A 14,322-nucleotide genomic window follows, 5' to 3' on the forward strand; every position below is an offset into this window, starting at 1 on the left:
ACTATAAAATGAAGGAGCTTAACATAACTGGCGCATCAAACAATCTCTCGTTCAAGATGTTTGTGGTTTAAATCTTGTGGTTGAGCGTGACGGACGATTTTAATGATCACCCAAAACCCGAAGGAAGCTATAGACGATTCCTCATACGCAAAAACATTTAAAAACACAAGAAAAAGACTAAGAAAAGAAATTTATGCGGTCGAATTTGGGGATGACAAAAAGTTAGTGATATGGTTAAGGGAGAACACAGCTGATGGTCAAAGCAGGCGGTGGCGTGGTGTGGCTGCCTTATAGAGAAAGGAAGGGCGGGAGAGAAAAGTAGAAGACAGAGCGAAACTTCGTCTGGCGATTGCCTTCTCTTCTCAAGCAGCTTCTTGAATTTTCAGAGACGACCTCCTTCTCTCTGTGGCCCCGCCATTACTGTGTCGCCCGTATAACAGGCCGGTATTGCTCCTCCTCTGCGCCTGCTCTCTCTAGATTGGCTTGGTCGTCAAGATACCGTGACTATAAGGGGGGGGCGTCTTTCAATTTTTGTTGTTTCCTTTATTTGTTACAGAGGGTGCTGGGCCTCCACTTTTCCCTTTCTCTTCCTCTATAATTTGGTTTGCTTCGATCAACACGATACCCGGCGAGAGGAGGGTGGTGGCCGCGCTGTTGCATGAGAGTTGGGAGGAGGTGGTTTGGTTCCGCAACGGCCAGGATGGCGGAGGAGGTAACCAGAAGCGTCGAAGCGCCTGCGCAGAGGTCGCGTTCTCTCTGGCCGTCTATTCTCAGATGGGTTCCCACGTCTACCGATCATATCATTGCATCCGAGAAGCGCCTCCTTTCACTTGTCAAGTAAGAATCGGAGTAAATTTCTTGATACTTGCATTGTCTTGTGCTCTTGGCTGAGTTGCGCATCGAATAGTTTAATGCCCATATGTGAACTTTCCATTTGTTTCCCTTGTTTTGCATGTCGATCCTCTTAGTGTTGAATTTGGTTGGTTTAATTGTAAAGCGTGAATTGTTTTCCTTGTGAAATTTGCAAATGTTTTTCAGTTTCTTTTATTAATTGATTGCTGGTGCATAGTTTCTTCTACAAGGTAAGCAAATGCTAGAATTCAAAATTGGTGCTATATTAATGCTGCATATTTAGTAATTTTGAAGCACGCAAACAAAGCTCAGTAACGTTAGGCAGTTCTACTGGATAAAGCACTTCTAATTTTTCTCCGTTTTCTTGAAACTTAATTGAATTTTGCCGCTTTCTTCCAGGACTGGGTATACACAGGAGCAGATTAATATTGGGTCAGGGCCTCCCGGTTCAAAAACCAGGTGGTTTGGATCTACGAGCAATGAGCCCAGGTTCATTAACACAGTTACGTTCGATAGTAAGGAGAATTCACCCACCATTGTTATGGTTCACGGTTACGGCGCTTCTCAGGGATTCTTCTTTCGCAATTTTGACGCTCTTGGGAACCATTTCAGGGTCATTGCAATTGATCAACTTGGGTAAGCTTTCAGTTTTGTGATTTGATGGGATGTGGCTTCCTTCCCTTTCTATTTCTGTATATCCACACTTCCTTCCCTTTTGTTTAATTTATTGACTTATTTCTGTGTGCCTCCTTAGGAAGCAAACCATCTAAAACCTAGGCACTGTTTGATAGAAATGTTCACATGAGATATAGAGGTTTGGTCAGTCGATCCATCCCTTTCTGGAAAACTGCAATGCTAATAGATGAACCAAAAGACTAGCTAGATGACAATCATTTGATAACTCCATAGATACTTCCTGTGGAATTGAGGGCAGAAACCAGTGGAACTCTCGATGTTACTTCCAGTGAAATTTTGTTAGTCCGAGGAGAAGACGATCATGTGGTTGTGAAAATGGTGCTGTAACTGCTTTGGGGTTCACTACTATGAATTTGTAGCATTCTTTTCACAAAAAATTCAGCATCTCTAATCACAGACTGTTCTTTAATCCTATCACCAAAAATTTTGGGCACGCATGGTTTGTTTGGCTTCTCCATTGCTGATCAATTTGCTGTACCAGACATCCCTTAAATATTATGATTTCTTAAGGATTGGGGTACCGATGTGATGACAATTGTTTTCTTTCACTTCTTCCTTGCTAAGTTGTTTGGTTTTATTTAATTCCTAAGTAGCAATTTCTAATGTGCTAGCCTTGACCATTTCATGGTCCTTTTGAACACAACCAAACACTTATTTTTCCGTTCTTCCCTATGAGAGTACCTATGAAACAGAATCTTTGAGGTGATGAAAATGTTTGCTAGCACAACAAAAGGGTAAGATGGGCCCTTTAAACCTCTAACTGCCAAAGACATGTAAGCTTTGGGAATTATCTTTTGGGGAGGTTAGAACAGATTACCATTGAGAATTAGTGAGACTGTATGCACACATGAGGGCATAGGTACAAAATAAGTGGGAAGCATTTGGTACAATGTCAATGTCTTGTAAATCAGCATGCCAGCCAGGATCTAGGTCTCTTTATAAGTATATGTCATTCCTTGGAAACTTGCTAGTTCTTAGTGGTGTAAAAGAATATGCATTTTAGATGTTATATGGATAATGGAAGGTATTCTGGATCCTTGCAACACAGGAAGTCAGGAACTTAACAGCAAGTATTCTTCTATTGACAGGAGACCTACTCAGTACAATAGGTTACTGTGTAAGCATAGTTAAACTCCGTGTTAGGCACAACTAGATCATGTCTGAATTTCTTATGACATTAATTGTTTCTTTTTATATTTGCTTGTCATTTGTCTTTTAGAATGTTATTTATTACATTTCATTTTAATTGCTTAGTACAAAGTTATTTTAGTTGATGTGCTAACAATGAAGCGCTCACAAGCATGTATTCACATGCACAAGAAATTATCCTGCATCTGAGAGCCCTGACATGTGGTCCTCTTGGTTTTACCCCTATTTGTTCCTTCCTTTGTTTGCATAACTTTGGATCTTGTCTCATTTTTCCTATTCTTTTCTTCAATGAAAGCCCGGTTTTCTCTCAATAATAAATGAATAGAAAGAGAAAAATGACAAAAAAATGTTCTCTTATTAATTCCTTCTTACCATGCTTGGTAACACATGTTACTTATGTTTTGCACCATTTCACTGTCCAAGCATGTAAAATTTAATGCTTGAAAAACTAACAAATGCCACCATATGTTGTCCAGAGTGGAGGCAACATTTGGTCTGTCAAGTTTTTTGAGAATTATTCTTCTCCAACTGGTACATGTATTTGTTCTTCTACCCAGTCGATAATTTTTCTGATGCTTATAGCTTGGTTAGTGGATCTTTCTTATGCCTAAAGACTCTAAACTCTGCATGCTTGGATGTGATCGGATCCGTTCCTCCATTTCCTATATTGTATTGATGAGACTTACCTAATAGATTGGATAAGTAAATAAAATTCTATACTTGGAGGACTTATGGGGTTCAAACTTCAAAGGATGGTCTCTCTCTCTCTCTCCAAATGTGTTATTACTTCTCCAACATTTGTTGTTTCTCAGTTGTATTTTTGTATAATTATCTTATGTTGCATAGCAACTAACATACAACTGGTGTTATTTTTTATGTTGTTGAAGAAGTAATGATGTTCTTGCACATGTGCCTGCAGATGGGGTGGATCAAGTCGGCCAGATTTCACATGTAAAAGCACAGAAGGTTGTTATGTTTACTTATTTTTGCAATGATGCCTTGAGTTGTTTTAATATTTTTTTTCTTTATTATGATTTATGTAGTTATGATTATTTTACAGTATTAACACTTGTTTTATCAGTTAGTGCATTGATATAGCATTAATGTTCTGCACTTTGCTTTGTCCATGTGTTTTATCCATATTTTCTTTTGGAGAATAAATTTGTTTGTTGAACCATGCCTGCAGAAGATAGACATCTGAATAGAATGCAACCCAACATGCAAACTGTTCATGACAATGCAACCCTTGCCATTAATCATAGTCTCCGGGTCATTCCCTGCTATTTCACTTTGCCTTTTTTCTTTACTTTTGATGAACTCTCCTTTCCTAAGAAGTTGGTGGTACCACATAAAATGTGGAATTAGCTTCAATTTTGTGCAAGGGTATATCTCTATAATTGTGTTTTAGTAAGTGGAAGATTCTAGGCTTGGAGTTGGTGTGTTTCATTTAATTTTTTTTTGCCTGAAAAGGGCAAATTTTATGTTTGCTATTTCTAAGTTTCTAACGTTGTTCATTTTCACATTATATTGTCTTGTAATGCAGAAACAGAAGCATGGTATATTGACTCCTTTGAAGAATGGCGTAAAGCGAAAAACCTTAGCAACATTATTCTTTTGGGACATTCCTTTGGCGGTTATGTTGCAGCAAAATATGCTCTTAAGGTACTGAATTTTTTCTTACCATTGTTTACTCATATTGGTATGTTAATGAAATTGTTGGGATGGAACATTAACAATTGTTCGTTGTTGATTATTCAGATACCCGTGTCAACATTAATTTGTTTATGTACGTCTTTCTTGCAGCATCCAGAACACATCCAACACCTAATTTTGGTTGGTCCAGCTGGATTTTCATCAGAATCCGACCCTAAGTCTGAATGGTTTGTGAAATTTAGGGCAACATGGAAAGGTGCTGTCTTGAATCATCTATGGGAGTCTAACTTTACCCCTCAAAAACTTGTCAGGTAAGTGGCTTGGTTCTTAGGTTTTTCCTGTCAAATGGATGAGATACTGATGGATCATTTCATTGCATGTTTTGTTATTTAAGTGACATTTTGTGATTAAATTGTGCCTGTGATATAGCATCTAGGATGAGCTTGCAGGCTTTCAAAATTCTATGAGGAGATCTACTTACTTTTGCTTGATCGTTAACTCTTCAATTTTATTTACATTAAAATTATTTTTTCACCTTTAATATTATACCATTACTAAACCTTTCAATGTAAAATGAATGACACTTGAAATGAAAATTCCGAAGTTGAAAAATAAAAATAATAATAATAGATAAACAAAATACATAGATGTTTATTACAAAAAAATACTGTGTGCTTTGGTGTTCCAATCTGAAGTAATTTGTCCTCTCAGAATTTCTTCACCTTCAATATGGAGAGCATTAAAACAAGAATTAACATTATGAACTCGTCGCATGTAATCGATCTAATCCCAGTATGACCTCTTCAAAGTTAAGAACCAAACCCTCCAATTTGTGTTTATGCAATTGGTTCCATGACCTATCTTCCTCATTTCAATCCCTTTTATCATCCCTCACATAACTGGCCAGTTTAGGATGTGGCAGATCATATGTGAACCTGATTGTAGCCACCAATATTTGCCCCAGTATCCACCCTTGCACCTGCAAGTTTGATCGAAAGACAGCAGTAGAATTCATGTAGACAGTGGATTATGACAGGACTCCTGCTCGGCAACGATCTTCATTGCTTCACCATTTTAAGGCTTTTGAAGTTATCTCTTCTGGTGAAAAACTATATAGGATAACCGCATAATGTATGATACTGTACTTATCTGCATTTGTTGTTACTTGAAGAACAATTAATCCACGTAGTAGTGACTGCAGAACTCTTTAGGTCTCTTTCAGGCCTCTCTCTCTCCCCCTCCCTCTCCTTTCTATTGTTTTCAATCATTTTCATTTACAGATATGGATTTTTTTCTTCTTCAGAGGCTTGGGTCCTTGGGGTCCTGACCTTGTTCGCAGGTATACAACCGCAAGGTTTGGCAGCTATTCCACAGGTTCTACCTTAAATGAAGAGGAATCACGATTACTAACTGGTATTTTCCTTATGTTGTTGAAATGGCATTTTTCTAGCCTCAGTGATGAATTTGTGCAAATACTAGTTTACAATCTTCTTTGGCAGATTACTTCTACCATACTTGTGCTGCAAAAGCTAGTGGAGAATTGTGTCTGAAGCATATATTTGCTTTTGGAGCATTTACACGGGTTCCCCTCTTGCAACGGTTGGAAACCTTCACCCTGTTGTTTGCAGTTATATATCTTGATGTCGTTTGGATGGGCTGTTTTCTTCTGCTCTGGTAGATCTATATCTAGGTTTGACCCAAGCATAATCATACAAAATCTGAAACATTTATCAAGAAACAGGTGAAAGAAAAGAGAATGTTAACCACCTGGGAGGTCCTTTTTCTTCTTGAATGTGAGTAGTGTAGCTGATGGAAAGAAAGTACGATGGTCTTGCAGCTTTCGCAATCATGTTGAATATCATCCAGATCTGATTTGATTTTGGAGGGTGCTAAGATTATTTGTTGATAGGTTCAAACAGACATGAGGCTTTAAGTGGTACCACAACTAGACATTAGAATTTTTTATCATACGGAACTTTTGCAAAAAGATGAATAGGTGCTATTCACTGGCGAACTTGGTAGGATCGGCAGAGGAGCAATAGATGATTTGGCTTAGTAATGGATGGCAAAAACGAGGGTTTGGAGATTCTGGCAGGGTTTTGAGGCATTTAACATTTTTCTTACTGAGGAAGAGCTCAATTGGACCAACCTGTTACACCAATGGTTTGGTCAAACTCTTTGCTCTGCTAGAAGTAATGTTCATTGAGTTTATCTTATGTACCGATCAAGAGGGCTTCAGTTCATAACTGCTGGGGCTGGGGTACTCATTTGTGAACCATGAGAGGTCAATAGGAGCTTATTTCCAGGCCGAATTTTAGTTGATATATGATTTTGTACGTCTGTCTTTTTCATGGAAGTTGGTCGTTCATGGGTACTGGCTTTTTAGTTAAATATTTGTTCCAAGTCTCTAGTTGAAGATGTTCATAAGTGAAAAGAGCTCCCCATGATTGCATATTGGATGGGAGGTTCACATCATACTACTTGGCAATACTTTTTCCTTTATGAAGGAGCTACCGTCTCATCAATACCGGTTCTTGTTGGTGATGGTTGCTTTGATTCTCCAGTATAGAGATGGTTACAATTCAAACAAGTACGGAGACTACTTAATGCTTACCGCTCTATATGCCAGCTTGACCTTACCCCACTTTTCAGTCCACTTGCGTCCCTTTCAAAAATGCCCATTTCAGTACTTCAATGTAACGCATTTCCCGATGGCCATTTGTTGCTAAGGATGTGGCCAATTCTATCGAACGCGGCTTTTGCTCAAGTCGCTTTTCTTATGATTTGTACATTACACATCGGTGCTTCCACCCAACACTTTTAAAGCTCAACCATTCAGCTGCATCTCGCATTAACTTCCCAAAATCTTTTTAGATCAATCAGTCAAGACAACTGGTAGGGACTTGGATGCAATAATACCCTCGTTGAGATGAACTTTTCTTCATCACACTCCGGCAAGCTGCACTGCAGATTGTCTCAGATACCTGCAAAAAGATTAAACCCCATTTGCTCTTGTGAAGCTCCCTCGGTTGAGAAGTACTGCACGTTGTTCCACGTATCTGCAAAAATGTTAGCCCCATTTATTCTTCTGATGATCTCCCTGCGAAGCAGTATTGTGCATTGTTCCATATGCCTGTAAAAGGATCAAACGCATTTACTCCTGTCTCTCTATGTTATTAAGCAATGTTGTCGGATCGTTCCATGTGCCTCCAAAATAAAATTAACACCAACCACTTTTCTCAGGGCTTTCTAGTAGTATTTACGGCTGCTGCCTGCTTAGCCACCCTATTTTTGTCCTTGCGCACTCTGATCCTTGTGCAGTTTCATGTGATTTACAATGATTCGCATGCTAGAAATCTTGAAGGAAAATAATATCTGTTGCTTGGCGTGCAGGGCATCAGAGTGGAAAGTCCCAACTACCTTCATCTATGGCGTCCATGACTGGATGAACTACACGGGTGCTGTGGAAGCTCGCAGGCATATGAAGGTTCCTTGCGAAATCATACGAGTTCCTCAGGTTTGTTTTGCATACTCTCTGTGTATGTATGTGGGTAGGCAAACTTGGTGGTGGACATATCTACTAGGTCTGTAAACAAACCAAATCGTCAAGGGACGAAAGCATGCTCGCGCCATTCACAAACACCTTGTGAACAAGCCGAACGAGAGCAGATCTTTGATTATTTAGACACGTTCACCTCCTCATGGGTGACACGCATTTACGTGTTTTGTGATTTTGGGGGTGGTGATGGTGCAGGCTGGACATTTCGCGTTCATCGACAACCCTTCCGCCTTCCATTCAGCCGTCTTATACGCCTGCCGTAGTTTCCTTTCACAGAGCCAATCAGTGGTGGATGAGGAGGCGCTCCCGGACGTCTTCACTCTCGTCTGAGGGGGCCAACGCAGCGTCGCCATAATTCCACGGTTCATCTCCCTCCGTCATCCCGTCTGGACAGCCATCCATACCTCCGTGTGTGTGTACAGTGTTACGTAAAAGTAAAAAATTATCTTATTATAACAGAGCAGTTGTGTCGTTTCACAGCAGCCAGGTTGCTTTGAATCACAACGCATTATTTGGTTTGTTTTATTTCAATAAGATATTCACGAAGTTTATACGGCGTTTACTCTGTGCCCGTAAACAGTCATGTCCGAGGCATGTGGTGGCGACAAAAGCCTGATTTTACCACTGATTTGACCCGGTAACAGGTAAAACCGGAAAATGGAAAACACTGAACGAGTGAGAGAGATGATCGAGGGTGTGTGTACAGTCACGAGAGGTCGAAAGTCGAAACCGCCCTCCTGGAATGCCTAGAATTACTTTGGGTCCTGGGTTGTTTTCACCGGAAACAGTAATAAGTGCCTTTGGATTAGGTTTTCCCCCTCCTTGACCCGTCACCGTCAGCCCTTGGGTGTCGTTCTCTCCGTCGAAGTACGGTTGCTATCTGGGGGAAAGGGACCCACAACAGCCCCTGCTCGGGCTTCCTCCATCTCGAGGCTTTCGCGGGCCCCCACTCCCCTTGCTTAAACAAACTGCTGACATGTGGACGTCGTTAGTCCAGGCTTCAAGGACGATTTAACGGCTATTTTCCCGCCTCCCAACCCGCGAACGTCCAGGTGGCGGATCCTGAGGGATTGGCGACGCGCCCTCCTCGCCCTGGGGCAGCGGATACTCGTCGCCACCGCCCTTTGACTGCACGGGGCAGGAAAGGATCCGTGCCTGAGTGCGGGACCAACCTGAAGCGAGAACCAGGGCTCCAAAAGAATCCGGCGTGGAATTTTTAATATTAAATAATTCAATGCCCAAGGCAAAAGGAGAAAAAAGAAAATTTGAAAGAAAAAAAAAGAGAGGAAAATGGTTTCCCGCGGGAAGGGGGTCCCTCAGGCGGGAGAGGTCTGCGAGGTGGGGTCGGCGGAGGAAGGAGGGTCGGGTCCGAGACGGCAGCCCTCGAGCATGAACACGACGTCCGCCATCGACGGGCGGTCCAGCGGGTCGGGCGCGGTACACAGCAGTCCCACCTTGATCCCCAGCAGAAACTCCTCCCATTCGGAGGACTCCGGATCGACCTCCAGCAGGCCCGGTTCCAGCAGCTCCGAGATCTGGCCTCTTTGCAGCTGCCGTTTCACCCACTTTACGATGTCCTCGTCCTGCGTGAACGTCACCGGCCTCCGGCCCGTCAGCAGCTCCAGCAGCACGATCCCGAAGCTGTACGCGTCCGCCTCCCTCGTCGCCCGGCCCGTCACCGCGGCCTCAGGTGCCACGTACCCTAGCGACCCCACCGGCGTCGACGAAGTCGATGCCGCCTCCGCCGACGTCGGGGCCGTGAGCTTCTCCAGCCCGAAGTCGGAAAGGTGGGCCTCGAAGTCGGCGTCGAAGAGAACGTTCTGGGGCTTGACGTCGCCGTGGACCATGGACGCTGCGTGGAGGAAGGCTAGCCCACGGGCGACGCCGAGGGCGATCAGGTGGCGCATGGGCCAGTTGAGGATGTGGCCATCCTGATGTGACGCCTCCTGCAGCAGGGTGGCGAGGTTGCCGTTGGGCATGTAGTCATAGATAAGCAGCCGGACCTCCGGCGATATGTAGTAGCCGCGGAGGACCGTGAGGTTGCGGTGCTTCACCCTGCCCAGCGACTCTGCCTCCTTACGGAACGCGGCCTCGTCGATCGAGCTCTCCCCGAGACGCCGGACGGAGAGTACCGTCCCGTCCTGGAAACACGCCTTGAAGACTACACCGTTCCGTCCGCGGCTCAGCACATGCTCCTCGTCGAACTGCCTCGTCGCTTCCAGCGTCTCCGCGTAAGAAATCCGGTTGTTGAACATGACCAGCTTCCCGCCGTTGCTGCCGTTCTCCCCAGCCGCGGCCTCCGCGGCGCTCGACCTCGCCGGGCTCCGCTTTTTCCCTCCATTCATAGTAGCGCGACGCCTTAACCAGACAACCATCAGCAAGCAACAGCATGCAGCCAAGCAGAACGCTATTACAGAGCCCGCGACGACAACTATCAGTATCAGGAGCCTGGTTGTCTTTCTTTTCTTCTCCCCGCAATTTCGAGCCAATGGTTCGCCGCAGAGATCCGCATTGCCAGTGAAAGACGAAGAAGGGAAGCGGGATCCCAGCAGGGCCGGAATCTTTCCGCTCAGTTGATTATCGGACACGTTGAAGTTTTGCAGGCCGGCAATTTGGACCAGGTTTGCAGGGATCTCTCCCGTTAAGTTATTGACAGAGAGATCGAGGATTTTCAAGTTCGCCAATCCAGCAAATGAGTCCGGTATACTGCCACTAAGGTGGTTCCGGTCGAGACGGAGCGAAGCGAGTGACGAGCAGTTTGAGATTTCCGCCGGGATATCACCGGACAAGCTGTTTTCGCCAAGGTCTAGCTCTGTTAGATGCGTGAGCCGTGAAAGTTCCGGCGGAATTTCGCCGGAGAGGTCGTTTGACCTAAGTTGCAACACTGTCAGGTCGGTGCAATTTCCTAATTCCTCCGGGATCGAATCGGATATGTTGTTGGAAGAGAGGGAGAGAACGACCAGCGACCGCAGAAAACCGAAGACTGATGGAACACTGCCGGAAAAATGATTCGAAGACAGATTTAAGTATCGCAGACTCAGTAAGCTGCTGAAACCAATTGGAACATCGCCGGAGAACGAGTTCTCGGACAGAGCTAGGTGCTCGAGATTTGGTAATCCAGATAGTTCCATTGGTAGCTCGCCGGAGAGATTTTGTCTGCTCAAATCAAGGGTGCGCAGATTCAGCAGGTTTCCAATGCTTGCCGGAATGCCACCTGACAATCCATTACCGCTCAGGTTCAAGGTCCACAATCCATGTAAGTTGCCAATCTCTGAGGGAATGCTGCCGGAAAACGAATTATCGCTGAGGTCCAGAAGGCTCATATTCTCGAGCCGCATGAGATCTTTTGATATGCTTCCGGTGAGGTTGTTGGACCTCAGAGACAGCGTTTCAAGGGCCGAAAGATTGCTAAGGCTCGTCGGAATCGTGCCGGAGAGCGAGTTTCCACCAAGGGTGAGTGTCTTTAGGCTTGTGAGTGATCCCAAGGCTTCCGGGATGCTTCCTGAGAGTCTGTTGTCCTCAAGCTCGAGCACCCGCAATAGGCTGCAGTTCCTGATCCACAGAGGAATGTCCCCAGTGAAACGGTTTCCGGCTAGCCTAAGCTCCTGCAACAACGTCAATCTGCCAATGGATTCAGGCAGGGATCCGGAAAAGGAGTTTTCGGAGAGGTATAGATCAGTGAGGGACGTCATATTCACAAGCCATGAAGGAACCTCGCCGTCAATGCTGTTGCTCTGAAGGTCGACAACCTGCAGCGAACTCGCCACCGCGGCCGCTCCAGAGTTATCTAGCCTGGAGATGCCCCTGAGGTTGTTGAATCCAAGCTGCAGGATCCTGAGCAGTGGCGGGGAGGAGCCGGAGGTATTGGAAAAGAGCGACGACGGAAGCATACCGGTGAGGTTATTATGTGAGAGAGAGAGCACCTCGAGGTTTGGAAGCCGGCCGATTCCCGCCGGAATCTCCCCGCGTAGCCCGTTGTCCCGCACACTGAGGTGACGAAGGACGGAGCAGTTGGCAAGCGCTGCAGGAATGCTTCCTTGAAGGAGGTTCCCGTCGAGCCAGAGGTACTCCAAGGACGCGATCTGCCCGAAACTCGCTGGAATCTCGCCCGTCAGCCGGTTGAACGAAAGGTTGAGAAGCTGCAGCCCGGAGGCAGACACATTTACCGGAATGTCGCCGGACAGGGCGTTAGACGAGAGATCAAGGAACCGGAGGCTAGCCGGAAGGCTGCCGGAAGGGACGCTGCCAGTCAAGAGGTTCTGCGCGACGTTGAGGACCTGCAAGCGGGTGAGATTAAAGATCTCCGGAGGAACTGTCCCCGAGAGGGAGTTGGATTGGAGGAAGAGGGCGCGAAGGAAAGAGCACCGGCCAAGGGACGGGGGGATGGTGCCGTTGAGGAGGTTAGACCGGAGGCTGAGCTTCCGGAGGTCGGAAAGGAGGCCGAGGTGAGGCGATATAGGACCCTGGAGACGGAGTCTCGGAAGGCGAAGCTCGCGGACGCGGCCAGAGACGCAGCCGACGCCCCGCCAATCACAGGGCGCCAGGGGAGAGGAGGCATTCCAGTTACTAAGGGCTCCGAATGGGTCCTGAAGGCCAAGACGGAAAGAGGAGAGAGCCCTGACCTCCAACGCCGTCTCATTCTGGCTCTGCTGGGAGTTGCAGAAACAAGAGAAGAAGAGAAGGAAGATGAAGAAGAAGCAAACTGACAAAGAGGAGGAGGGTGGGAGAGAGAAGCAGTGCTTGGCGTCCGCCATTGTTCTGAGTTAAGGTCTCTGGCTCATCGTTTTCTCTTGCTTCCCCCCTTTCTTCGTCTTCCTGTTCCCTGCTATTGCTTTTGAGGTGTCATCGTCAGAGGGGGTTTTTCTAGGGTTTCTACTTCGAAGTAAACAGCCGGACGAGCGCCATTCTTCCTCTTAAAATATTTCCGGGTTTCAAGAAAAGGTGTCGTTTTCTCCCTTTTTGCACCTTTCCGCTTCCTCTTTTTCATTTTTTTTTCTTGCGCCTTGGTGATTTTTCCAAATGAACCTCCAAAAATCTTATTCGAGCAAAACGGTCACTTAATTTTAGTAACTAGAATTTTAGAACGGACAAACCTATTGTTAAACTTTAAAGACTCAAGTGATAAAATCTTATTAAGTTTAAATCACAAATCTTTTTCTTAATGGCATCAGATTTTCCAATCAAGAGGTGTATCTTTACTAGATCTTAGTCGTGTCGGTGCAATTTTTTTTTTTTTTTGTATAATTAAGTGTAGATAAGAGAACAACCGTTTCGTCAACAAAATAAGTTAGTTGATGATTGCCCTGAACCTTCGTCATCCGAAGTGGTTGAGACTGCTTTCCGCAATAGGACGCAAAAAGGGTCCCCAGTGGAGTTTTCACTGAAAAGGGTTGGCCGGAATTTGAAATTTTTACTTCATTCAAAAGTTGAAAAAAAGATTCTTTCAGTGACCAACAGAATGATTGCCCTTGCGGCTTAGGGCGTGTATGCAGCTCGAAATTACAGCTGCGCCACTATCATGTGGCCTCTGGCTCTGACACCTTCACGGATAGAGAGAGAGGAGGGGGACGATAGAGAGAGAATGTCCTGAAACGAAATAAAAAGTTGACCCGAAAATTGAGTTTAAAAGACAAGCCCTCAGCGCTACGTGAAGCTCATAGTGTAGTGCGATTCACTCATCCGACAAATGGAGATCAACCAGCGACGGAGCTTGATTTTTAGCTGCTTTTGGAGACCAAGCCCAACTGTTGAGAGGAAGGAGGTGGCCGCACATGGAGAGGAGGGGAAGGTAAGGGACGGTGATGATTGAACCAAGTGACAGGGTGGGCTCACTCTGCATGATGAGCAGTGTGTGGGTGCAGAGAGAGGTTCCTGGAGCTGCGTGAGCTGGGCCACTGGGCCCTGCTTCACAACGGTCAGCTCACGCCTCTGTAGCACCTTATCTCTCTCTCTCTCTCTCTCTACATATATACATATATATATATATATATATAATCGTTTTAAGAAAGGAAAGCGAACTTTGGAACTTGCTTAGTTGCTACTTTTAATGTACCAAAATGGAAGGCAACATGTTCATTGATTGTGAGTAGTTGTTTGTTTATGATGGGAAACTTGAATATGACGATGCGTTCAAGTGAATTGAACTTTATTTAGATGTTAAATGCATCGTATTCAAGGCGTTCATGCACTTGGTGCAGGCCAACCAAAATGCCGAAAGAAAAGAAGGTGGAAGTGTGTTTTTAATTCTGTGCAAAAAATCTTATGGATGGCAGCTAAAAAAACTAGTTTTTTAAATAAAATATTTTTAGTCCGTTCTGAAAAAATTGTTTGAAAACATTTGTTTTTCAAGTTATTCACTCCCTTCTGAAAAATGGTTTATTGTCAAAAATGAGTTTTGGCAAAACTCATCTTTT

The 14,322-nt window shown here is 44.8% G+C and overlaps 2 protein-coding genes across 3 annotated transcripts; one reads left to right on the plus strand and one right to left on the minus strand.

Moving 5' to 3' along the window:
- The first annotated feature begins 249 nt into the window (after positions 1-249).
- On the plus strand, positions 250-8,460 carry LOC116247300 (1-acylglycerol-3-phosphate O-acyltransferase). 2 transcript variants are annotated; one of them, XM_031619392.2, is made up of 10 exons: positions 250-444; positions 557-837; positions 1,252-1,488; positions 3,617-3,663; positions 4,241-4,359; positions 4,501-4,661; positions 5,654-5,763; positions 5,850-5,949; positions 7,744-7,867; positions 8,105-8,460. In XM_031619392.2, exons 2-10 carry the CDS (start codon positions 659-661, stop codon positions 8,237-8,239), a joined length of 1,212 nt encoding a protein of 403 aa, XP_031475252.1. In that variant the 5' UTR covers positions 250-444; positions 557-658; the 3' UTR covers positions 8,240-8,460. The 2 variants fall into 2 exon arrangements, with proteins under 2 accessions (XP_031475252.1, XP_031475253.1); XM_031619393.2 differs by having other exon boundaries at positions 250-440.
- Positions 8,461-9,100: 640 nt separating this feature from the next.
- On the minus strand, positions 9,101-13,867 carry LOC116247299 (probable LRR receptor-like serine/threonine-protein kinase At4g36180). The gene has a single exon (XM_031619391.2). It carries the CDS (start codon positions 12,661-12,663, stop codon positions 9,226-9,228), a length of 3,438 nt encoding a protein of 1,145 aa, XP_031475251.1. The 5' UTR covers positions 12,664-13,867; the 3' UTR covers positions 9,101-9,225.
- Between the last annotated feature and the right edge of the window lie 455 nt (positions 13,868-14,322).

Source organism: Nymphaea colorata, chromosome 2 (genome assembly GCF_008831285.2).
Source record: "Nymphaea colorata isolate Beijing-Zhang1983 chromosome 2, ASM883128v2, whole genome shotgun sequence".
NCBI lineage: Eukaryota > Viridiplantae > Streptophyta > Magnoliopsida > Nymphaeales > Nymphaeaceae > Nymphaea > Nymphaea colorata.